The sequence below is a fragment of the Choloepus didactylus genome, chromosome 9, assembly GCF_015220235.1.
Source record: "Choloepus didactylus isolate mChoDid1 chromosome 9, mChoDid1.pri, whole genome shotgun sequence".
In the NCBI taxonomy this organism is placed as follows: Eukaryota; Metazoa; Chordata; class Mammalia; order Pilosa; family Megalonychidae; genus Choloepus; species Choloepus didactylus.
The window spans coordinates 54,230,137-54,255,250 of record NC_051315.1 but is presented as its reverse complement, the minus strand read 5'-3'; the positions used below and the strand labels follow the sequence as shown (position 1 = coordinate 54,255,250).

Below are 25,114 nucleotides of genomic sequence, written 5' to 3'. Positions count from 1 at the left end.
GTAGAAGAAAGAAGTATGCTAACTGTGGTTATACTTATTGCTTGTGTGATATATGTAGCCACCCAGATGGAAATAAGCATTGTTACTTGATAATGGTAAAATGAGAAGTTGCCGTAGAAGGTGCTTTCTACCTGGATTGTCCTCTCTGCATAATATAATTTTCATTAGGATCGTCAGGATTCAGCTATTCCAGAGCTCTTTCTGGGTGGTGGGCACACCCTAGGGTGACCCCTGATGAGTCATACCACCCTTGTGTAATCCCCTCCACTTGAATGTGGGCAGAAATGGTATCTTGCCTCTAACCAGTAATGAAAGGTGAAAGGATTTTGCAGATGTAATTAAGGTCCCTAATCAGTTTGATTTTCAGTTAATCAAAAAGGAGATTTTCCTTTGTAGCCTGACCTTATCAAGTGAGCCCTTTAAAAGAGGGTTTAGTTCTTCTCAAAACTCAGAGTCTTGAAGTAGCAGAGCCTCTTTCTCCTGCTAGCTTTGAAGAAACAAGCCACCATGAGTTCTACAGTTGCAAGTAACTGAATTCTGCCAACTACACGTGTGCTTGGAAGAGGACCCTAAAGCTCAGGTGAGACCTCAGTCCTGTTCAACACCTGATGGAAGTGTAGTAAAGCCCTGAGCAGAAAACCCAGTTATGTGGTGCTTGGACTTATGACCTATACAAACTGAGATAAACATGGATGTTTTAAGCAGCTAAATTTGTTGTAACTTGTTATGCAGCAATAGAAAACTAATATACTGTATGTGGAAGGGGACAGTCTGAGCACATGAGTGTAGCCTGTCACATTTCTTTGTGACCCACAAATGAACTCTGTACTTGTGGCCAGATGTGTGCCTTGGCTTCTAAAACAGGATGGAAATGTGGGCTGACTTCCTTCTTGGGACTTCCTGACATGAAACACATCCCACAGCAGACAGTGGTCTGCCCTCACATTCCTTCCCATTTTGCCGCTAGCATATGTAAACATTCTCAGGACCTACTAAGCTAAGCGTGTGTGTCATATGGCACTCAGCCAACCCTAATGCTATGTATGTTCCTGATGGGGAGGGAACGGCATCCTTCACCTATGGCACAAGAGGAGACTGAGACCTGCTGGCCATAGGGGACCATGCCCATAGTGAAGCTGAACTTGCTTTGTCTCTTCTCCAGGTGAGTAAATGTTATTCCACCCAGTGCCTGTGTGGATTGTGCTTTTGTTGGAGACTGACACCTTCAATAGATGGCAGGCATTGTTAAGAATAGGTGGTGCTATTCCTGGTAGCTGACATTGTTAAGCTCTTTATTACCCTCCGTGTGGTAAGACTCCTCCCCTGGAGGTGGTAACAGGTACCTCTTTCCTCTAATCCTATATAAGAATACATGAAGGTTATTTTATGGAGATGATAAAAGGATATTTCATTTATGTGTTTTTGGATGACTGAAATGAAACACTTAAGGAAGGTCTATATATGATTTACTATATTGACTATGAAGTTGAGTCTGGTATATTTCCAGATCCTTCTCAAAAAAGGCCTAGGTTTAAGTTCATTTTCCTGGATCTTTTTGGATTCTATTTCCAGACCCCACTTTGGGTCTTGCCACAAACCATCTATACTGGAATGCCTGGTTGTTGTTTCCTGGAAGGCTTAGTAGTGATGTCATTCTAGTTTTGCTCAGTGTGATCTTTACAGTCTGTCAGCATATTCCCAAGAAAGATTTTGCTCCCTGTTAGTAGGCCTTGGAAAATGCTTACTGCTTACTATACATTTTAACCCAAGAATGCTATAATGCTATAATTACATGTTTCTAAACAGGGTGTTTTCAGTCAGATTTACTTTGGGAACTATGTTTGTTTTTTTTTTTTTGGCTTCTTGTTCTCTCCCACACTTGGGTTTTGCTGTGTAGTGGCAGGAAGACATTCCCTTTGTAGGAAGAACAACTTATTGTGTGGATCTGGAGCTGAAAATAAACACTCCATGCATCTGTAAACTTGACACTTCCCGTGTGACTCTGTTAAAACCCCTGGCCACCATAGCTCAGAGATTTTATGGTTTATTTTATTCCTGATACTATTTCAACAAATGTAGCTTTACTAATTACTAAATGATGAGTTATTTCATGAATCAGAGAATTTAGGATACGACCTGAGTTTAACATGAAAACATGGATAAGCACTTTCAGGATCCTCTCAAGTTCTCACAGCAATAAGGAAAACTTGTTTGAAACTTCCTGAGGTATGAATACTTGAACACTATTCATTCGTTTTCCATGAGTTTCTGAAAATTTTTCCATTAACTGTTTCTTTACTTTTGCAATTTGTTCTTCATTGGTTTAATTTTTGAACTATGAGATCTATGCAAAGAAATAATTTTTAAATCCAAAGTCTTCACAAACTGATTTTTTTTTCTTAGAGCGATACATTCAATGTAAAACATTGTTTCTCCAGGAATGATTCTAAAATATATATATATGTATGTGTATATATATATACATATATCCCCATTTTTTTATACCTAAAGTTGATGTAAACTAAGGTGAAAATGTATTTGCAAGGTTCCTCCTTCCCCCTCCCTGCCAAAAAAGAAAAAAAGTATTTTCCTAATGAAGTCAGTGCCCCCTGGTGGATAAGTTTGTAACAATGTTAACTGATTTTTTTTCCCATGTATTTTAAAAATGCGTTTATTTAACAACCAAAAAGGCCAATGAAGATATATCAGAATGTGGTTTCCTAAAATATTGCTATGCTTTGCAAGAGCATCCTTGTTAGTGTTGGAAAGTTACTCTGGAAGATTAGCGTGTATCAGGCCAAACTTTCCTCTAAAAACAAATGGGCGCACATGCGGCCCGGAAGGAAGTAACATCAGCCCCGAATGTGCCGGAATCCTGCTGCACCGCTGCGGTGAAGGCGCACCGGCGACATCATGTCTCACTTACCGATGAAACTGCTGCGCAGAAAGATCGACAAGCGGAACCTAAAGTTGCGGCAGCGAAACCTAAAGCTACAGGGGGCCTCAGATGTGAGCCTATCAGAGACCCAAAATGGAGATGTGTCTGAAGAAATTGTGGAAGCTGGAAAAGTTAAAAAATCCCTAAAACAGTCTATGAATGTGGGCTTGTCAGAAGCCCAAAATGGAGACATGGCTAATGAAACAGTAAAAAACATTAAAGTTAAAAAATCCCCAAAGAAGTCTACTGTATTAACCAATGGTGAAGCAGCAACACAGTCACCCAATTCAGAATCAAAAAAGAAAAAGAAGAAGAAGAAGAGAAAAATTGTAGAAAATGCTGGGCCTGATGCAAAAAAAGCAAAAACCGAAGATAAAATGGAATCTGAAGAAGAAGGTGCTGGAGCTCCTAAAGAAACAGAAAATAACATGAAGCAGCCAGATGATGATGACAATGACAATGAAGTGCCCACGTTGCCCCTGGGACTGACAGGAGCTTTTGAGGATACTTCATTTGCATCCCTAACTAACCTCGTCAATGAAAACACTCTAAGGGCGATAAAAGAAATGGGCTTTACGAACATGACTGAAATTCAACATAAAAGTGTCAGACCACTTCTGGAAGGCAGAGATCTTCTAGCAGCTGCGAAGACAGGCAGTGGCAAAACCCTGGCATTTCTCATCCCTGCTATTGAACTCATTGTTAAGTTAAAATTCATGCCCAGGAATGGAACAGGAGTCCTTATTCTCTCACCTACTAGGGAGCTGGCCATGCAGACGTTTGGTGTGCTTAAGGAGCTAATGACCCACCATGTCCACACATATGGGTTGATAATGGGGGGCAGTAACAGATCTGCTGAAGCACAGAAACTTGTTAATGGGATCAACATCATCGTGGCCACGCCAGGTCGACTCCTGGACCATATGCAGAATACCCCAGGGTTTATGTATAAAAACCTACAGTGTCTTGTTATTGATGAGGCTGATCGTATCTTGGATGTTGGGTTTGAAGAGGAATTAAAGCAAATTATTAAACTTCTGCCAGTACACAGACAGACCATGCTCTTTTCTGCCACACAAACTCGAAAAGTTGAAGACCTGGCAAGAATTTCTTTGAAAAAGGAGCCATTGTATGTTGGTGTTGATGATGATAAAGCTAATGCAACAGTGGATGGGCTTGAGCAGGGATATGTTGTTTGTCCCTCTGAAAAGAGATTCCTTCTGCTCTTTACATTCCTTAAGAAGAACCGAAAGAAGAAAATGATGGTATTCTTTTCATCCTGTAAATCTGTGAAATACCACTACGAGTTGCTGAACTACATCGATTTGCCTGTCTTGGCCATTCATGGAAAACAGAAGCAAAATAAGCGGACGACCACCTTCTTCCAGTTTTGCAATGCAGATTCAGGGACACTGTTGTGTACAGATGTGGCAGCTCGAGGGCTGGATATTCCTGAAGTTGACTGGATTGTTCAGTATGACCCTCCAGATGACCCTAAGGAATATATTCATCGTGTGGGTAGAACAGCCAGAGGCCTAAATGGAAGAGGACATGCCTTGCTCATTTTGCGCCCAGAGGAATTGGGTTTCCTTCGTTATTTGAAGCAGTCCAAGGTTCCATTAAGTGAGTTTGAGTTTTCTTGGTCCAAAATTTCTGACATCCAGTCTCAGCTTGAGAAATTGATTGAAAAGAACTACTTCCTTCATAAGTCAGCCCAGGAAGCATATAAGTCATACATTCGAGCATATGATTCCCATTCTCTGAAACAAATCTATAACGTCAATAACTTAAATTTGCCTCAGGTTGCTCTGTCTTTCGGTTTCAAGGTGCCTCCTTTTGTTGATCTGAATGTGAACAGCAACGACGACAAACGGAAAAAGAGAGGAGGAGGTGGCGGATTCGGCTACCAGAAAGCCAAGAAAATTGAGAAGTCCAAAATCTTCAAAAACATTAGCAAGAAATCATCTGACAGAAGGCAGTTCTCTCACTGAAGACACACCTTCCTTTCATCCTGAATAACTTTGTCCTTAAATGGAGTATTTTCCCTTGCTCTAGCAAATGAACTTACTTCCATGATGTGTACTGATCTAATATGAGTATTAATTAACTTCAGTTGCAAGTACTGAGCACTCTTTATTTCCAGCATATCTCTCTTTTTTTGGGCAGAAAACAGTTCAGTTTTTCTTGATTTCCCAAGAGCAAAGCAAGGGAAATTTTAGTCTTTGTTGTAATGATACAGTATTTTAATTTAAAATCTTTTTTTCCCCAAATTTCACGTCATTGTTGTTAATAGAATTTTTTCTGTACCTTTCTTTCCTGGTGCCTAAAAATTTTTATGCAAAGATGTCTATACTAACTCACTGGAAAAGGCAGGTGAGAGAGGGTGTACTGGGGAGGTGGTAGTAATGCAGAAGATAGTCTTGGTTTATTTTTTGGTTTTGGTTGTTTCTTTGGACTTTCACAGCAGTTCTTGATCCTTTCTGGAAATGCTGCAGTATAAAAAGGCAGAGAGCTTTGGGAAATAACTTGGAAACACTTCAGGTTAAAGGTGGTATCCATTTTTATATACTGTCTGCTATTTGAATAAAGCACTCCTTGCAGTCTTTACAACGGGGGAGAAAATATGGCCTTTTGAGCCTCTTTTATACCAATATAGGTGTATTGTATTGTTCTATATTTGGTAACTTTGCCAAGACCCTTTTTTAAAAAACAATAATTTGAAATTAACATTCAAATTTGTTAATTTCAAGCTAGTTTGGATTATGGTACTTTTGACTTTGTGGAGTATTTAAACAGCAAGATTGCGTATCAGTAGACTCGTAGCAAAGCCATGAAATAGTCATTGCTCTGCAAACATTCATGGTAGTGTCTTTGTGAGAAAAATTACCTCTTTCCAGAATCCATGAAACAAAAATAGATTGGCAATGAATGTTAAAAATGAAGGAAGGTCAGCAAAAACCAGCAAAGTCAGTGGTTTAGTCAGGTGGATTTTCTGTTGTAAGAGTACTTGATTTCTGGTGAGTTTTATGTCCTGTGGTAGTTCTATTTTGTAGCAGTTCAAAACCAAAAGTTGCTAGCGTCATTTTGCTATTATGCCAGGTTACGTTCATAGAGTCCTATGAAACAAGTACACTGAGAGCGACAGGTGTAGGGCACACAGTCTTACACATAGCATTCCAACAGGAAGAGAAGAGAGCAGTGTGCCGCATCTGGGCTTGACCACGGGTGCCGGGCCTGGCCCTGTCTTCCTGGGGATCAGACACAGGCTGCTGGGCTCCCAGGTCCTGGCTTTTAATAACTTTCCCTCCAGTGGCTTGTTTTGTTTGTTTATTTCAGAAATAATCATGTTTCAAAGAAGATACAAAAGCAAAAGGGCAAATATTTAATCATTGAACAGAACTGAATACTGTTGATATTTGGGTATTTAACTGTACAGTTTTTTCTAGGCATACTGATACTTTCAACTTTTTTTTTAACCTGAAGTTACCCTCTACCCATTACTTTGTAATAACCAACATATTTCTTAATGTGTATTTTCCCATGTCATTAAATAATTACATCAATTTGAAAAAAAAAAAAAAAAAAAAAAAAAAACAAATGGGCAAGCTGAAAACATTTTGAAGGCATAGGAGATATACCTGAGCAGCAAAGACTTAGAGTCAAGATTGAAAAGAAGGGAATGCAGAGAGGTAAAACAGATATCTGATGCCTCATTTTCTCTTGAGGCATTTGACAATCCATAGTGTAGCCAAGAGTCTGAGAAGACGAACAAATACATAGCAAAAGTTAACAGATCTAAAAGAAGAAATAAATTTGCAATCACACTGGGAGATTTTTAACATACTTCTCTTGGTAAATGATAGAAAAAGCAACCAAAAAAAATCAATAAAAAACTATTTGAATAACATTAACAAATTTGATCTGTTTAGCATATATAGAACACTATACCTAACAACTAAATCACGCGTCATCTTTTTCGACGACATATGGAATATATAAAAAACTTGATATATGTTGAAGTACAAAGCAATTTCCCAAAAGGAGAAATCACAATGGGGATTGGAAAATACATTTAACTGAATGGTAATGAAAATAAAATATATTTATGTTTGTGGAATGTGATTAAAGCCATGCTTAGAGAGAAATGTATAGCCTTAAGTGCAGTTATTAAAAAAGTAGACTAGAGACTGAAAATCAGTGAGTTAAATACCTATTTCAAGATATTAGAAAATAATAGTAAATTAAAACCAACAAATGCGGAAGGAAAAGATAAATATAAAAGTGAAAAAAGATTAATAATGAAATAAAAAAGGAATTATAGTACAGAATTTTTTTAAGCTAGTTCTTTGAAACACTTACTTAATATGTAAAAAGAGACAAGGAACAAAATACCAATATCAGGACTCAAAAATGAGACATTACCATATATCTTATAGAGTTTTAAAGATAAGACAGTTATTATAAACTTTACATCAATAAAATTGAAAATCTGTTTAAACTGGGCAAATTACTAGAAAAGTACCTATCACCAAAACAGAACCAAGTAGAAACAGCAAATCAAAATGTTCCTCTATCTATTAAAGAAAATAAATACACAATTAAAGCTAGTCCAGGAGAACAACTCAGACCCAGATGCCTTCACTAATTAACTATTCCAAATAATTTAGGAAAAGTTAACACTAATCTTATTTAATTTCTACCAGAAAACAGAAAAACAGAAAACCTTTCTAGATTTGTTTTAGCGGTTACCATAATCTTCATATCAAAACCTAATAAGAACATTACAACAAAGAAAAAACACATGCCAAATTCTTTCACAAACACCAATGAAATCACATGAAACAAAGTGTTAGCAAACCAAATGCAACAGTATATGAAATGGATAATGCAAAAGACCAAATTGGATTCAATTTCAGTAACATTATTAGGATTAACATTGTAGAAATAAATCATTGTTATTTTTCACAATATCAGAATAAAGAAGAAAATAGTATGATTATCTAAATAAGATGAACAAAAAATTTAATAAAATTAAGCATACATTCATGATTAAAAAACTCTTAGAAAATTAGGAACTGAACACACCTTGTTTAATCTTACAAAAGGCATCTTTAAAAAATCTACAGCAAACAGCATAAAATAGTGAATTATTGAAAACTTTCTCCATTCAGATAAAAAAAAAAAAAAGGCTATCCACTATCACAATAACACTTCAGTGTTATAATGGATAGCCAGTTGGCTGAGAAAGGAAAGAAAATGAAAAAAAGATGGTAGTAGGTTTGGAAAGGGCACAAATCAATGAAATAGAAAACTGAAAAACAATAGAAAAAACCTGACAAGCCAAAAGTTGGGTATTGGAAAACATTAATAAAATTGAAAACCCCTAGATAAAATAATCAAGAAAAACAGAGATAGTTACAGACTTTCAATAACAGAAATGAAAGAGGGGACATGACTAGAGATATCACAGACATTAAAAGGATAATAAGGGAATAAAATGACCAATTTGTGCAACTGTAATTTGGGTGAAATGAACAATTTTTTGGAAAAATGCAATTGGTCAAAACTAACAAAAAAACATGTTTAATAAAAAAAATTCCCACAAAGGAGACTTAAGTACCAGGTGGCTTTACTGATGAATTATATCTATAGTTAAGGAAGAAATGATTCCACTCTTACAGAAACTCTTTCAGGAATAACTACTTCCTAACTTGTTTTATGAAGCCAGCGTTAACCTGATACAAAAAGCTGACAAATTACTTAGAAGGAGCACTGAAAATAAGAGATATTAAGAAACATGGAAGAAAGAATTAGAAGTTCCAGCTTATGACCTTTGGGAGTTCCAGATGGGGAGATTAGAAAAATATGGTTGAGAAAATATTCATAGTGCTAAAAGTTGAGAATTTTACTGAAATTTTCTGAGTTAAAGATATGAATAAATATGGGAATCCTCAATTTATAATAGCTTAAGTTAGGAGTCAGATAAATAAAAAAATTTCATACTTAGGCTGATTATGAAAATTGCTAAACACCAAAAAATTATGATCTAAACTAATAAATTTAAGAATGTGGCTGAAATAAAGCCATTTTCAGAAAAAGTAAAACTGAGTCAGTTTGCTACTCACAGACCTTTAAGAAAGAATCTCTAAATGATATATTTTAAGAAAATAGAACGCAAAATGAAGAAGTTGGCAGAAGTAGCAAATTTGAGGAAATAAATTCATTAACATATAAGTCTACATAAGCGCTAACTATACAAATCCACAATAATACTTTTTAATTTGTTGGATTTTAGTCAAGGTAGAATTAAAATATTAGACAAAAATAACATGGAAGAGGTGGGTAATGATATGAAATTGGTTTGAGGAACTTAGTTGTTACAGATCAGGATATAAATATTGATTATGTTTAGCTTTAATTAAGGATATGTGTTAAAAATTAAGAGTAATCACTTATGAAATGGATAGAGAAAAAATGAAGGAAAGAAGGAAGAAAGGGTAGAAAGAAGAAGGGAAGGAAAGAGGAAGAAGAGGAAGGAAAGAGGAAGGGGAAGAAGGAAAGAAGGGACAGAGGGAAGAAGGGTAACTTTCAAACCAGTAGAGATGGGAAAAAGAAAATATAGGTAAAATAATGCAAGAGAAGGCAATAATGGAGGGAGGTGGGGAACTTGAAAAATACATCTGTAATCACAATAAATGTAAATAGATTAAGATAGACTATTAATAGAAGATGTCAGATCAGATTTTAAAAATCTAGGTCTATTCTGTTAAACGTATATACTAAAATACAAGGACATGAAAAGGTTTAAAATAAAGAGATGAGAAAACGAGATATCAGTAAAGTACTAACAAAAAATGGGCAGTGTAACCATATTACTATCAGATTAAATAGGTACAAATGGATCTGATTTCACTGCTCATTCCACTGCTCAATAGTAATTACTCCTCATTGCAAACTGAAATAAATTCCATACTCATTAGGATGACTTTCAAGATTCTTCACCTCTGTCTACAACCTTTCTTTGGACAGTTAGTTTCATCTTTCATCTCTCAGCTCCTATCACAAAGCTGATATATGGTAGGCACTCAAATATTTATTTAGTTCAGAAGAAAATTAAAAAAAAAAAAATCCCTATCCATGGGTCTGGAATCATTGTGATATTTACTTGCATAGTGTCCTGTGTGCTTTTTTCCATATGTATTTTTCTTCAGAAAAAATGAGAGGGGAATATATTTATATATCTATATTACAGATCTAACACATTGACATCTATGCAAAATTTCTTTCTGTTACACCTCTACCTCCCCCATTTCCCATATTGCTATGGCTTGTATCACCAGGAAAGACTTTTTTTGGAAGATAATTTATGAAGTATTTCGTCTCATGTCTTACATACTCTTTTTCTTCTATTTCTCCTGTTGTTCTTCATTCTTCTCTCCCCTGCTCTCCCTTTTCTTCTCCTCCCAGTCCTTTTCTCTTCCTTTCCTTTTGTAATATTTCATGTATTATACAGAAATCAGGAAAACATGTAATTATGAGAGGTAACCCAAAATAGAAAAATTGAGTATACGAGTCTCTCCTGTCTAGATTTGTGAGTTGATAATCAGGAATTGAATTTATTTTTCCTTGCTGGCCGCTGTGAGCTACCTCCCATTAGTCCAGATTAATGATTCTCACCAAGCAGGCCATGTGGGATTCACCTGGGTAGTTACTTTATGAACTTGTACTGTTTCCTAAACCACCCCCATATTCATCTCATCCAACATGCACTGGGAGTGGCTGGGGTGCCATAGTGTTTGTGTGAGTGGGGGAAATAGGTAACTTGAAAAGGCTCCCTTACCTATTCTGACAGGATTTCCTTCCCACCAACTAAAATCCTAGAAGCAAAAACTGTTTTAAATGGATCAATTTATGTTAATTCCTTTACTACAAGATAAACAACCCAAGGGCCAACATATTAGGAGGTTTATCTTGTATAGGAAGTTATGTAAGAAACTTTGAAGGGGACAGGGGCATTTTCTGTAGAGCATCTTTCCTAATGAACCCTACCTCATTTGCTCACAACCAGCACTGTGAATCACCATCAATGCGGAGCCTTAAAAAAATTAGAAGCTTGGGTTCCATCCCCAGAGATATGAATTCCAATCGGTTTGATCTTGGTCCACACGATGGCGTTTTTTTTTTTTTTTTAATCTTCTCAGGTAAGTCTAATATGCAACCAGAGCTGAGAAGATTTCCCTAGCTATTCATAATTAAACGGGATAACCAAATCTGTGTCATTTTGGGATTTAGGTTTAAATATAATAAAGAGTTGAGATCCATGCTCATTTCAAATTTTTGCCAAGTAAATTGCAGGAATGAAATACAGAGATGCTTTATGGACTTCACAGAGAGACATCAAATTAGGGGCCTAAGTGCACAGAGACGTTGTCTACAGACTGTAATAAACATGACATTTGTTGAACAGAAAAGAAACAAGGAGAAAATCTTGAATGAGAAATACTTTGAGAACCCAAGGAGAGGATGGAAGAGTACATAGAAAAGTAGATCAAGATCTATAGGGAAAAACTGAAAAGGAAAGGGGGCAGGGAGGGAGGGACAATTGGTAGAAGGAAGGAGAAAAGATGCACAACTTAAAATGTTAGTCAGTCTTTTATTAATTTATGTAACTTTACACTACTCTACCCAATATCATATCTAGGTTTTTTGGCCAATATTAAAACTAGATATCTAGTACACTCTTCTTAATTATTTTCCATTCCATGAAAAAAATTTAAAGATGAATTGTTATATTTAATCTATAGTCTTTACATTTATTGTTTCTGATAGATCATTTTTACATGATAGAAATGTACCTTTAAATGGCATTGCAAAGATAGAAACAAAGACAGAACAATTAAATACAAAAACAAAAGCAAAATCTTTATTCTTTTGGCTTGATTGTAATGTGCTTTATGGTAATAGCATTTCCTGCATGCATTTCATCAACACACTACAAGTCAATAGCTTTAATATAAAGAAGCTACATCTGATGTTGCTTGTGAAAAAACACAAAATATTTTGCTATAACTGGTAATATAATTTCACTATCTGGTTTTGTGAAATTAAAAAAAAAATGGTGTGAATCCCATGCCATTTGAGCCAATAAGAAAAAGATCTATCTGTGTAAACAAACACTGGAAGAGACTGATGATTTACTGAATAAAAAGACTAGGTGGGAACATCTGATTCAAGCAATGCCAAGAATATCAACTTATTTTTCCCTAAGCCTCTTTTGATGGTAAGGTATTACTATTTGAAAGCAAATAAAAGTTGGACTTAAGTCTGAGATTTGTTTCACATTGCAATGTGTGCAAGTTTACAGTACTAATCAAAAAGCAGAAACCTACACTGCATCTTTGTCTTGGTTTCTTATTTTGTGAAGTGCTTTAATTTAAAAGTGCTAGGAACAGAAACTAACAATAGTGACTGTGACATCAACCTGAAGATACCTTTAATTTCTCATTTTATGTACAAAAGGCTGAAAAATAAAATAAAATGAACTTTTTACAGTATTTATATTGTCTTAGAAAACTCTAACCTTATATTTTCAACAGATTTAAGCAGCTTGCAACATGTTTGTACAGTCAGGCTTTTCACCATAGTGTTCAATTAACATTGGAAGAATAAAAAGCAAGAAGCTCTTCATTGATTGCTGCAACCTATTGCTTAATAACATAAAGAATGAGGTCTTGGTTGAATAATTTGCTTCACTTTACCACTGACGTATGGCTTCCCATATTAGACTTCTGAACAGTGGAAGGAACAAGGTACAGCAGCATAGGCAAGATAAACATGCAGCAGTGACAGCTTCAAACTATAATGGAACCAATTACATCATATTACCTGTTGAAAGCTTGCAAACTATACTTACTGTGGTACATATTTGATGCAATAAATACTGTGCTTAAGTCATCATTGTTGTTTGCTCAAACATGCACCACTGGGTAAAATTACTATTTACAAAGCAGATGGTTTTTTTTTTAAATTGACATACACCATGTCAACCTTACCAAGAGCAGAAGATGGCTAAACAATACTGCAGGAAAAAGCAGATTCAACTTTATAAAGTGGTGGTGGGGATACTTTTTGGTCAATTCAGTTTCTTAGAAAGGACTGATAGGATATTTTAATTTTATGCCAAAGGACACTTATCAAAAATGTTATATTCATGCTGCCGGGACTCTGAATGACTATGTGATGGTATGTGTGTATCTGTGTGTGCGCATGTGTGCGTATACATATATATGTATATATACGCACATATACCTATATACATATATACATGTACATATAATGGATTATGTAAAAATAAAACAACTCTTTAATGCTTGTGAATTCTATGGAACATTTACAGGCACATTAAAATTTTTCTGGATGAGACACCTTAAAAATATGAATAGCTATTTAAGCACCTCAAAAATCTAAAAACATCCTGAAACAAGAAGTAAATTCTTTCCTTTTGTGATGTGATTGTTTTTTCATGTGTGAACAAGAAGTGCAGCACACCTTCATTTAAAATATATCCAGTTATACAATAGAGAAATGTAGAATTCCCTCCCTTTAATCCCTCACCCCAAACATAAACCCATTTACAAAAATAGTCACATATAATAGTAAACAACCTGTGAATTAAAAAAAAAAATGATAAATTCACAGCACACAATTTGTAAAAATATGGTAGATGTAGCAGTTAAAACATAAACAGTGGTTACATTTACTATCATTGTGTCACATGTTCAATTCACATAAAAATTTAACTTCCCTCCCCCCTTTAAATTGGTTCCTATAGTCTGAGTAGCCATTACATCTCTGCTCTTCAGCAGTATCAGCTGGTTGAAAAAACAGAAACCTCCTGTTGATGCTGTTTCTTGGATTTATTGAGTCCCAGTTTGCTGACCAGGGGTCCCTGTCTTGTTATAGGCACTGACCTTAAGTATACATTTGTAAAAACAGTCAGTTTGGCATAGACTTCCTGTGGGAGTCCTCTTGACACAAATACGTCACCATCACAGGCTGTAAACAATTGATCACAAAATGGAATATTCTTTGTTTCTTTTCACTTTTTACTTTCCCTGATATCTTTCCCTTTGTCTTCCTTTTCTGATTTGTCTTTTTCAAATTTTTCTTTTTCTGGCTTTGTGACACTATCATATGAAGGTGGAGAAGTGGTGGAAGGTGTCACATCGGTTTTCTCTGGAGTTGAATTCTCATTTAGTTTATCAATAAGGACATCTTCTTTGATAGGTGTGCCCTCACCTTCTTTGCCTTTGTCTTTCTTATATATGCTTGAAACCTTTTTAACTTTTTGCTTCAAGAGGTAGCGTCTATAAGCCCTCTGGATAACAATAGCAGACACCTCCTCTTGTTTGCGTTTCAAAGTGGTTGTAATGGGCTCATAAGAGACTTTGGAGGGATTTGATGCCATGAATCGCTCTTCCATTTGTATTCGAAGGGCATCCATCTCTCCACTCTCACCCAAAACACGCTTTGTAAAGGCAAATAAAATGTCAAGGCAATGGATCCGGTCACCACTGACCATGGGCAGGTCCATGGCAATGAGCTGGACTTTGTTTGGTTTCGCTATGAGAAGAGGAGGATCCAGGGCAGCTGCAAAATCAGAGAGTTTGGAGAACTCTATAAACTGCGTGGCATCGGGATCAAACTTCTCCCAAACCTCATAGAACATCTCAAAGTCATCCTCACTCAGGGGCTCTGCACTTTCTTCAGTAGCAACACTGAAGTTCTCCAGGATGACAGCAATGTACATGTTCACCACAACCAGAAATGATATGATGATGTAACTGACAAAAAAGAAAATCCCAACAGATGGGTTGCCACAGTCTCCCTTAACCGAGCTACCAGGGTGATCTTTTTCAGGGTCACAGTCTGGCGGTCCACTATTGAGGATAGGTGCTAGTAATCCATCCCAACCAGCAGAGGTGGTGATTTGGAAAAGGCAGATCATGCTGTTGCCAAAGGTTTCAAAGTTGAACATGTCATCAATTCCAACCTCCCTCTTAACATAGGCAAAGTTGGACATTCCAAAGATGGCGTAGATGAACATGACCAGGAAGAGCAGGAGGCCGATGTTAAACAACGCAGGAAGGGACATCATCAAAGCAAAGAGCAGCGTGCGGATCCCCTTTGCTCCCTTGATGAGACGTAGGATTCGGCCAATCCTGGCAAGACGAATGACTCGGAACAGAGTAGGGGACACAAAATATTTTTCTATCAGCTCAGCCAGAAACATGCCTGTGGAAAACCAATAAAACAGCAACAAAAATAGTGTTATATTTAATAGCACCAAATGAAAAATTTGCATTACTAATAATAGTCCCAACCAGTTCTACAAAATATAGATGTGGGAATTAGTTATAAAGGTATACACACACACACACACAAATAAATTGCAATATTTGTTTAGCAAAATGAAACTGATGTGTTTGGTGTTATAACATCAACACCTTAATACTAACTGAAGTTATTAATGGTAAGCTTTCTAGTTCAAGAAAAATAGCATCTATCCAAAGAAAGACTGACACTGAAGGTTTAAGGATGTCAACGGTAGAGGAATTCCTTCATTCACAAAATATATGGCAGCTAAGCACAGAAATGGATTTATACAGTATTTCCAAAATCCTAGTCCTAGTCTTTGCATAAGAACTAATGGATAAATGGATAAAGCATTTCATTTTGGATCAGGTATGTGAAATTTCTTATCCATTTGAGGTTGTGATCCTATTTTATTTAGGAGGAGAGACAGAATGATGTACAGGAGAGAATGCAGGCATTGGAGACAGATACACTTGGGACTGAATTCCAACACTTGCTTTTATGCATCACTAAATAGTGATAATACCTACATTTTTCTTTGTTGTTAAATATAACATTTATTGAGTCATTACTTTGTGCCTGGCATAGTGCTAAGTGCATTTACTTGTATAATATCATTTAATCCTCACAACAACACTTTGTGGAAGTTTTATTTGGAAAACCGGGAATTGGAGAACTGATATAACTTGCCTTAGGTCACTGAGTTGGTAAGTAGTGCAATTACAGAAGCTGCAGGCCAGGTTTTTAAATCCTCTGATTCTCATCTCCTAATCACTATATTACTACCCCATAGCACTACTGTGAGGATCAATGCAATAGCACATTGTTAAAATGTTCTATTATACCAGAGAAATTAATTTTCAAGTATAGTGGCATGCAATTTTTCTTTCAAGGTATATGTTCTCTTTCCTCAAATAGGAAGAACTTTGTCTTAAATCTTCTTATATTTACTTCTAGCACCTAGTATAATATGTGGCGATGATAACGGACTGCTTTGAATTTTTGAATAAAATGTCTATTTCTGAAAAGGAATATTATAAACCATAGAAAACTATCTATCTAATCCCAAGGATGACATGAAACTTCAATGTGTGTGATTTTGCTTATAAACACATATACACACACACACACACTCTTCAAATTATAAAAGAGAATATTTATGGATTATTTAACTATTTTTAATAATTTGTGAATGTGTGTGAGAGAGATATGATATTTATATATACCACAGGAGTATTATCCCAAAGTTGCATTTATTGTCTTCTGAAATGAGGCAAGATGATAAATGAAAGCTGAAACAATATAAATCCCTTTTTTCCACATCATTTCATGAATAGCACACAACCAGAAATGACAAACTGAAGAATGGGCTATTGGACTTTATTTGAAAGTCCAAAATGAATTAAAAACATCTCCAAAGTTTAAAACACACATTCTCACCATTAAATTTATTTAGTAAGAGCACCTCTTCTTACCTACAATGGAGAGAATGACCACCACAAAGTCAAAAATATTCCATCCAATGGTGAAATAGTAATAACGAAGAGAGATCAGCTTCAGCACACATTCTCCAGTGAACAGAACAATAAACACCAGATTAATCCAGTACAGAATGTTTGTCATTTCCTGACTCTGGTCATCAGTTTCCACCATCATTGTGACCATATTGAGGCAGATAAGGATCATGATGCTGATATCAAAGACTTGTTTGGTTACAAAATCAAAGACCATTCCTTGGAATTTGTTCTAGAATAAGAATATGCAAAAGTTCATTTAGAAACTTAAAAAAATATCTAATTCAACTTCTCTGATTTTAACATAGTGATATCAAAATGTGGCATTTATAAAAACACACCATGTTTGTTTTATTCTTGGAAGAAAATGTTGTGCATTGGAGCTTTCAACTCTTTTCAAATTTGTTTTATTTTCTCAGTGCCCAGAACATCATTGCATGTATGATGGACAGTCAATAAATATTTTCCACTATGGTAAATCATTGTTATCCCATGTGTTGGAGGGCAGGGTGGGGTAGGAAAATATCAATCACAATGTACTTTAAAGAACAAATGAACAAATACTTCTGCAGGTGTTTCTGTCTTTTTTTTCCATTTTCTTTCTTTATATTCTCTCGCTAAATTCACAGCATCTTAAATTCCACCTTAAGGTTCAGCTGAGATGGTGTTTTAAAAATTATACTTCAAGAGAAAACACACTAGTGGGAAAATTGGTCAAATATGACTAAGTTCTGTACTTTAATAGTTTTATCCAAGGTTTTCTTAGTTTTGATAAATGATCTATGGTTACATAAGATGTTAACATAAAGGGAAGCTGGGTGATGATTATATTGGAGAACTCTTGGCACTATTTCATAACTCTTCCGTAAGAACAAAATTACCTTTAAAAAAGGTTATAGTTCACAATTCAGATATTCAACTTTTGCTCTAGTCAATTTGGACCTTATTTCCAAGTACTAACTGGCCTTATGTCTTGTTTACGATAATTAAGTCCTCATTTTATCAACCAGTAGTATATATATTATACACTATTTTGTGCTCTGTTTTGTTCCTTTATTCTTATATATGCTTAGAATTTCAGACTGTCTAGGGCTTGCTTGGGTCTTGCATTACTTCTTCTGGGCTGTCTTCTCTACCATCTGAGCTATCAATATACTTAATAGCCTGCTTTCCCAGACACTGACCAATTATAAGGATCTGGATTCTCTCTAGTAGTGTTACACCCTCTCTCTGTTGAGAGGCTTCTATTACTCTGTTGAAATCTGACATCAAATGCCACCTGTTAAAGTTTGCTCTTTTCTCTGAATACATAATTTGGCCTCCTCTACTACCTTCTACTGCTTCAGCTGGATCTGTCCTCCTAGGGCTGCTTTTAATCCAATAAATGTGTGTAATTCCAATTCTGACCCTTTCCTCTTCGTTCTTATTTCTTGCAGTTTACCTGCCCACTTCTGGTTATGCTTCCCTCATTTCTACCATTCTGCTATTTCCTACCCACCACTCTTAGTACAATATGCACGTTCTATCATATCATTTTACTTTATACATCTCTGTCTAAAACAGATTTCACAACTTCTTCTCTGGTGAATTCTAACTCACTTTTAAGACTCCAGGACCTTTGGGAAAATCTAGCTCAGCCCTGGTCTGAACCAGATACCAGTTCTCTGTGTTCCTAGAGTCTTTGTGCTTGAATCTATTTAAAATTGGTCACATTGTACTGCAAAACTTTGCTCTTATTTGTTTAATTTTAGTTTTCTCTCTCCTCCATTTGTTTGGAGGCCCCTCAAGGGCAGAGCAATGCCATTTTTCTCAAATGTACAGAACCTAGCATGTAGTAGGTTCAAAATTCCTTAAGTGCAGAAGTTTGGTCTTTATTTTCATATCAGCACAATCAACAAAAAGCTCCTTGGATTCCTTGTCCATATAATTTCCCAATGGGTCACCTCAATGTGAATCTCCCATCCCCAGTCTCCAGTTCAAAGCTCTGCATGTAGAATATGCCAGAAGAATCTGTATAACCCTGGTGGCTTTGTTCACCAAAGATTTATGTTCTCTGATTTCACCTTGGCTCTTGACAATGATTAGCAATCCATTGTCCCTCACTTTTTCCCAGGATAGCTCCAAATTTGTCAGAAAGTTCCCTTTTACTTGCCCTGCATTCTTAATGTTTTTGTTAACATCAAAGTTAATCAGTGTAATGAAAACTGCTCTACCTCCTACTGCATTTCATATTATCTTGAGTTACATGCCCATCTTTTCATTAGTGGTCTCAATCCTTCTTCCTTTCTAAATCTGTTCTCCATTCACACTCTATGCAACTTTATTCCATATTTATTGGCTGTCTTCAATGTCTTCCTCCATAAAGTTCCTTCTGCTTTGCCTGCAAATCTGATCTCTCAATCTTAAGAAACTTTTATTTTACTACTTCTAATTATTCATCCTCTCTTTCCCCTTACGGTTGCCCAGTTCTGAAAACTAGATTCTATTTTTCTCCCCACTCTGGTCCCTTCTTCATCTCCAGCATGACTCTACTATCCAGTTGTGCAAGGCAGAAACTCACAAGTCATTCTTGTTGTCCCTTCATGTCCCTTACTCAATTGCTATACAAACCTGTTAATTCATCTCTGTGATAGCTCACAAATCCATCCACTTTCATTCATCTCCACTCTGTTCTGGTTCAGACTGCCTATAATCTCTGAAATGGTTTTAAAACAAGTCTCCAATAAGTATTTGTTGCCCCTGTCAATGTTGTCTGAGTGACCTTTACAAAACCAATGGTTTCCTACTGTTAAGATAAGCACAATATCTGAACAAGGCCTACAAGACCCGGAAAAGTCTCATCCATTTTAATCTCTTCATTCGCAAATTCTCCTAAATGAATCCCCACTCTTTGTTCTCCAGCCTCACTGGCCTCCTCTCTCAAGACATTCACAAATGGAATTTCTTACTTCTAAAATGCTCTTCTCTCCCCACTTTGCCTGTTGATACTTTCTTATTCTTCATATCTCAGGTCAAAACTCACTTCAATATCTTTCCTGACTTCCCAGATTAATCAGTCCCCTCCCCCTTATCAGCTCTTACAGCACACTGCATATTCTCTTTCTTACGTATTTCTGTTCGCTGGTGTTACTATTTGCTGCATCCACTAGACTGTATGTTGCTCAATATTTAATCTGAATGCTTAGTGTAGAACAGGGTACAAACTGTTGGTAAAAGTATGAAAGAATGAGTGAATGAATGAATTTTACCATATCACTTCCTAATTTGCCAAATTTTCACCAATAATATTCTAGCTAAATGCACTGATCTTCCCCATGCAGCTCTACTCTTCCTCAGTTAACACTATATGCCATTTGGTACAATTAAACACTTCTTTTCTTGAAACTTGAACATATATTTTGTGATACCATACATATTGGTTCTGCTTCCTTATTGATCAATTTCATTCCTTCATTGATTTCCCACACCCTGTAATTTGGGAAAGTGCTCAAGGTTTCATGTTCAGTACTCATTTTTTTCCCTCTTGTTCTCATTATCTTTCAAAAATTAATCTATGCTTCAGAGATCAACTGAATACTATTTTTTTCTGACAATTCTCAAATCCATATCTCAGTCTGACATCTCATAGGTCCTAAGTCTGTATTTCCAAATGTTTTCACAAGACTTCTGTTTATGTTAGTGGAATCAGTAAATTCCTGAAATATCAACTGTTTAGAGCCTCCATTACCTACCTCTTTTCCTATATTCCTATATTTCCCTCTTTTCCTATATTATGTAGCTACCTCCTCCCATTGTCTTTGTTCTTATTGGTTCATTTAGCTCCTGTGTTCCAGTACTGTGGACATAACCCCAGGTTACGGACCCATCTTTCAATGTATGAGGGTTTGTCTTCTTGTCTACAGCCCAGAGTTAACCTGTCTCTAACATCTCCCATACCAGTCCTTGATCTACCTCTCTAAAATCTTTTTTTTCACATTCTTATGCTGTTCTCTTAATTACATTGCATTAGAATTGCTAACATAAGACCAGTTCCTTCAGATTCATAGTAGTAACCTTGAGTCATTTAACCCAGAAAATTGTAGGTCCTATTACTTACTAATTCAAATACATCACCATTTCCCACAAAAATATTTATTTTCATGGCCTTTGAATATACATTTCTCATGTAGGAAATGTTATCTATTTTTCTTTCCATCCATTTAAACTGTATTATTTCTCAAATATTAGGCTCAAATTGTATTTTCCTTATATTTCTCCCAATGTAGGTATCAACTTTCTTTGAGCTATCGACAACTTAAAAACTGAGCACTCGATCATAGTTCGTTTTATATTGTAACTGACGGATTCATACAGTTGAGTCCTGAGGAGCACTGGATTGCCTTGAACCATGGCAACTCCTTGGGGGAGGAGTTCTTAGGCTTAATTTCTGAGCTGTTCCTTCAAGAGTAATGGAAAAATTCATGGACCCTCCTGCAACAATTCCCTAAAACAGCCAAACAGAGCTAGCAGCCACTGGCAAATATACAACTGGAACAGCCATAAAAAGCATGTTATTATCCTATTTAGGGGCAAATATATGGTTTGATTATATCTATTTTTTAAACAAGGAGAAACACCTTTGACCTATTTCTTTAGTGATTCTGTTAAATCTGCTGAGTTAGGCAGAAAATGGGGTATATCTGAGATGTTCGAATTATGCCTCCACTTTATATTTTCACATTCTGTAGTTTTCCCTTCTTTTCATTATTATATACTTCTTAGCGACATCCATCCTCTGTGGTACTATTGGCACATAAATCTGCAAAACTGTGTTTTTATATGTTGTATTTGTTGTCATGAATAAATGCATATTGTGCAAATATTTTATATATTTTTATATTTATTGTGTATATAATATATGTATATTCGGCCTATTCAGGAGAGCTATTCACATTGTTAAGGAAAAATCATTGTGCTGTAAATTCAAAGAAATATTATTTTCTAAAGATTTTTGGTTGTGAAAGTGAAGGATAACATTGATTTACTGGTAAGGAAACTATGTCATTCTTACAGCAGGTCGAGGTATGGGCTTTTGTGGTTTCTTTGAACCCAGTTTTTTCATTGCATTATAGTATTTCTTCTGTTCTTCTGTCATAAAAATGTCTTGACCTCCAAAGTAAAGAAATGAAAGCAAAACTTGTTACAACCATGTTCTTTGCTAGATGTATTCACTTTAGTAACTATGAAAATTGGCTCTCACATTCTATTCTAATGTTACTGATGTATATATTTATGGAGGTACATATCAATATATAAATTATGCCATATTAGTCAGTCACACTTCTATACTGAAAATATCAAAGCATGCTATCTGAATTATCAATTACTTAAAGACATATAGCTAATTAAATATCTCAAAATAATTTCTGACTTTTATATTCTTTCCCTTTTTGTTACTACATATTGGAGCCTAAAGGAAAGAGGGTAACATGTTTAGTTCACATTTTTGAGCAAAGATAATGTTTTAGTATACTTATCTTCTTTTTCTGTTGGTTGAAGTTATCTATGATAACACCAATAAAGAGATTCAGAGTAAAGAATGAACCAAAAATAATAAAGATGACAAAATAAAGATACATGTACAGATTGTCTTCATACTTGGGTTGCAATTCTACCTAAAAAATATGAAGAATGATAAACATTACATCTAATACTTATTTCATAAAAGCACATCAGTGACTTTCCAATCTTCAAAATGTGTCTGAATTGCTGGGAATGTAAAGAAAGCAATCATAAAGCAGATTTTATGAAACATCAGATCTAAAATGTTTTGTTAAAGAGCCCTACAAGGCTGTACACAGACTTGAGAAAATGAAACAACTCATAATTAATCTTAACAATTAAAAATAATTTCACCCAATAAATTCCTAGATTACACAGTTTCCTTTATAAACAAAGACCCCAATAGGTCATGCAAACTGAGATATTCTCTTTCCCTAGAAAAGATTCTAGGATCACACTGTTATATGTTAAAACCTTTATGACTTACTGTCTCTACGTTAGTTTCCTCATCTGTAAAATGAAAATAATAGAATCTATACAACATAGGTAGTTATTAAGGTTAAATATATTAATATAGAAAAGTGCTTAGAGCAATTCCTGGGCAATAGTAATTGCTAGGTTTGAGAGTTTTAAATATATATATTTATATGTGTATATGTGTGTGTGTGTGTGTGTGTGTGTGTGTGTATAACAGATTTCTTAAGATAGGCTAGAATTATTATTGTATCATATAGATTCAGGTAAATGAGTGGAATCTTTCCCTTTTGAAAATGAATCTATTGATTCATCCTATCAGGTAGCCTTATGCACTGTTTCTCTCACAATGAAACTCTCTCTTGTTTAGCCCACTTTTGATTAGATAAGGGTGTGAAAGTAGATAAGAGCATTGGCTGGAAAATCTGGTTCAGGTCTCACAGACATTGTTCTAACCAATTCAGTCAACCTGCCATATATGATAATGGATGTATTATATTGTATTGTACTGTATTGTAAAATCAATTTAGAGGGAAGTGACATTATCAACATGGTGACGTAAACAGCTGCTGAAAACTTCTCCCCAGATATTCAGCAAAAAAGGAGGATAGCCCTGACTAGTTTGGAACACTGGAGGAGGGTATGGAAGGAAGAAGGACCCTACAGATGCTGAATTGAAGAAGAGAGATGTCAGGTAGGAGAACTTCGTTCCGGGCTGGTGGGTCCTCTCCCCTCCCACTCATTCAGTCACATGCAGCATGGAAGGAACACAGAACCAGGAGTTAGGATTCCTCTCACCTCCCACCAGGGATACAGACTAAAAAATCGCTCACAGCAGTGAGACAGATCCCCATTATTTGGAGATCAAGGTGATGGGGGAGGACATTACAAGGCTCAGATCAGTGAGGGATGAAGAGTCTGAGAAAACACAGGCAGAGTACATATCTAGCCCTCAGTCTGAAAGTCCTTCCCCCAAATTTGAGGAATGTAGTAGCTGGTGGCCCAATACTTGCCTGAGGAATGGCTGAAAACTGTGGCAGCTGGGGGAGTCCTCTGCTGCAGAGGGAATGGGGGACACAGCCTCGCATTAAGTCAGACTTTACCCAGCAAAGTGAGGGTGCAGGAAATCCACAGCTTCAGCCATACCCAATCAGATAGAGGCACCAGGAGGCAATTCAGCACCTCCCAACCAGACTCAGCTGGGCTCCAAGAGATAACTGAGCCCCACCCAGCCAGATTCAGCTGGGCTCTGAGAATTAATTTAGTCCCACCCAGCCAGATTATCCTGGGTTCCAAGGGGTAATTCAGCTTTACCTGGTCAGACACAGCCTCAGATCCATCTTCTGGGCAGACCAGAAAGTTCAAGAGAATTTTAGGACTTCTTAGAACTCTCTAGACCTTATACCAGGCCCAGTGAAACTGGTCTACACCCCTTCCCTTGGAAACAAGCCCTGTTTAAGTTGAGAAATATGGATGACCCAGTTAAAGCAGTGGTCTAAAACAAACCCAGGGCTTGCTGGCTGGCAAAAAATGGAACACCACTGGGAGCCCACAGATTTGTTTTACCCACATAAAAGAACTTGCTGTGGTGCCCTGTGCCTACTGCCCAGAGGCAGGCTGCTGTGGGCATCTGGTTATATGGGGATACTTGGAGGGCAGAGCTAATCTGACAATTGGCTGGTGAGAGTGACATATAGGCATGGCAAGAACCAGAATGACCAGAACAGAAGCTATGTTAGAGATCTAGAATAAGTTGAACTGAACACCAAAGAACAAATAGAGAATGAAGCCAACCAACAAGAAAATCCAAAGTAAAAGAGTTAAAAATGACCTCTAGAATAAACTAATCAAGGAAACCAATGCCTATACACCAACAAAAACTTACAAGTCACACTAGGAAAAATGAAGATATGGCCCAGTCAAAGGAACAAACTATCACTTCAAACAAGATACATGAGCTGAAACAACTAATTAAAGATATTCAAACAAACATGCTAAATCAATTCAAAAATCAAATCAATGAGCTGAGGAAAGATATGGTAAAATAGATGAAGTATATAAAGAAGACATTGGATGAAAATAAGAAAGAACTCTAAAGTTTGGAAAAACAAATGGCAGAACTTATGGGAATGAAAGACACAATAGAAGAGATGAAAAAGACAATGGAGACACACAACAGCAGATTTGAAGAGGCAGAAGAAAGGATTAGTGAACTATAGGACATGACATCTGAAAGCCTACACAAAAAGGAACAGATAGGGTGAAGAATGGA

General features: G+C 36.1%; 2 protein-coding genes across 7 annotated transcripts in view; one reads left to right on the top strand and one right to left on the bottom strand.

Moving 5' to 3' along the window:
• The first annotated feature begins 2,908 nt into the window (after positions 1-2,908).
• LOC119544199 (ATP-dependent RNA helicase DDX18-like) lies at positions 2,909-5,129 on the top strand. The gene has a single exon (XM_037849427.1). It carries the CDS (start codon positions 2,914-2,916, stop codon positions 4,927-4,929), a length of 2,016 nt encoding a protein of 671 aa, XP_037705355.1. The 5' UTR covers positions 2,909-2,913; the 3' UTR covers positions 4,930-5,129.
• Positions 5,130-11,571: 6,442 nt separating this feature from the next.
• The window catches only part of LOC119544096 (sodium channel protein type 2 subunit alpha), a 169,308-nt gene continuing 155,765 nt past the window's right edge, over positions 11,572-25,114 (bottom strand). For all 6 annotated transcript variants that reach the window (XM_037849225.1, XM_037849228.1, XM_037849226.1 and 3 more), the window contains 4 exons: positions 22,344-22,481; positions 21,878-21,982; positions 16,789-17,059; positions 11,572-15,232 (listed from right to left, as the gene is read on the bottom strand). In XM_037849225.1, the coding sequence (XP_037705153.1) occupies positions 14,037-15,232; positions 16,789-17,059; positions 21,878-21,982; positions 22,344-22,481 (1,710 nt within the window). In that variant the 3' untranslated portion in view covers positions 11,572-14,036. The remainder of the gene's footprint in view (positions 15,233-16,788; positions 17,060-21,877; positions 21,983-22,343; positions 22,482-25,114) is intronic.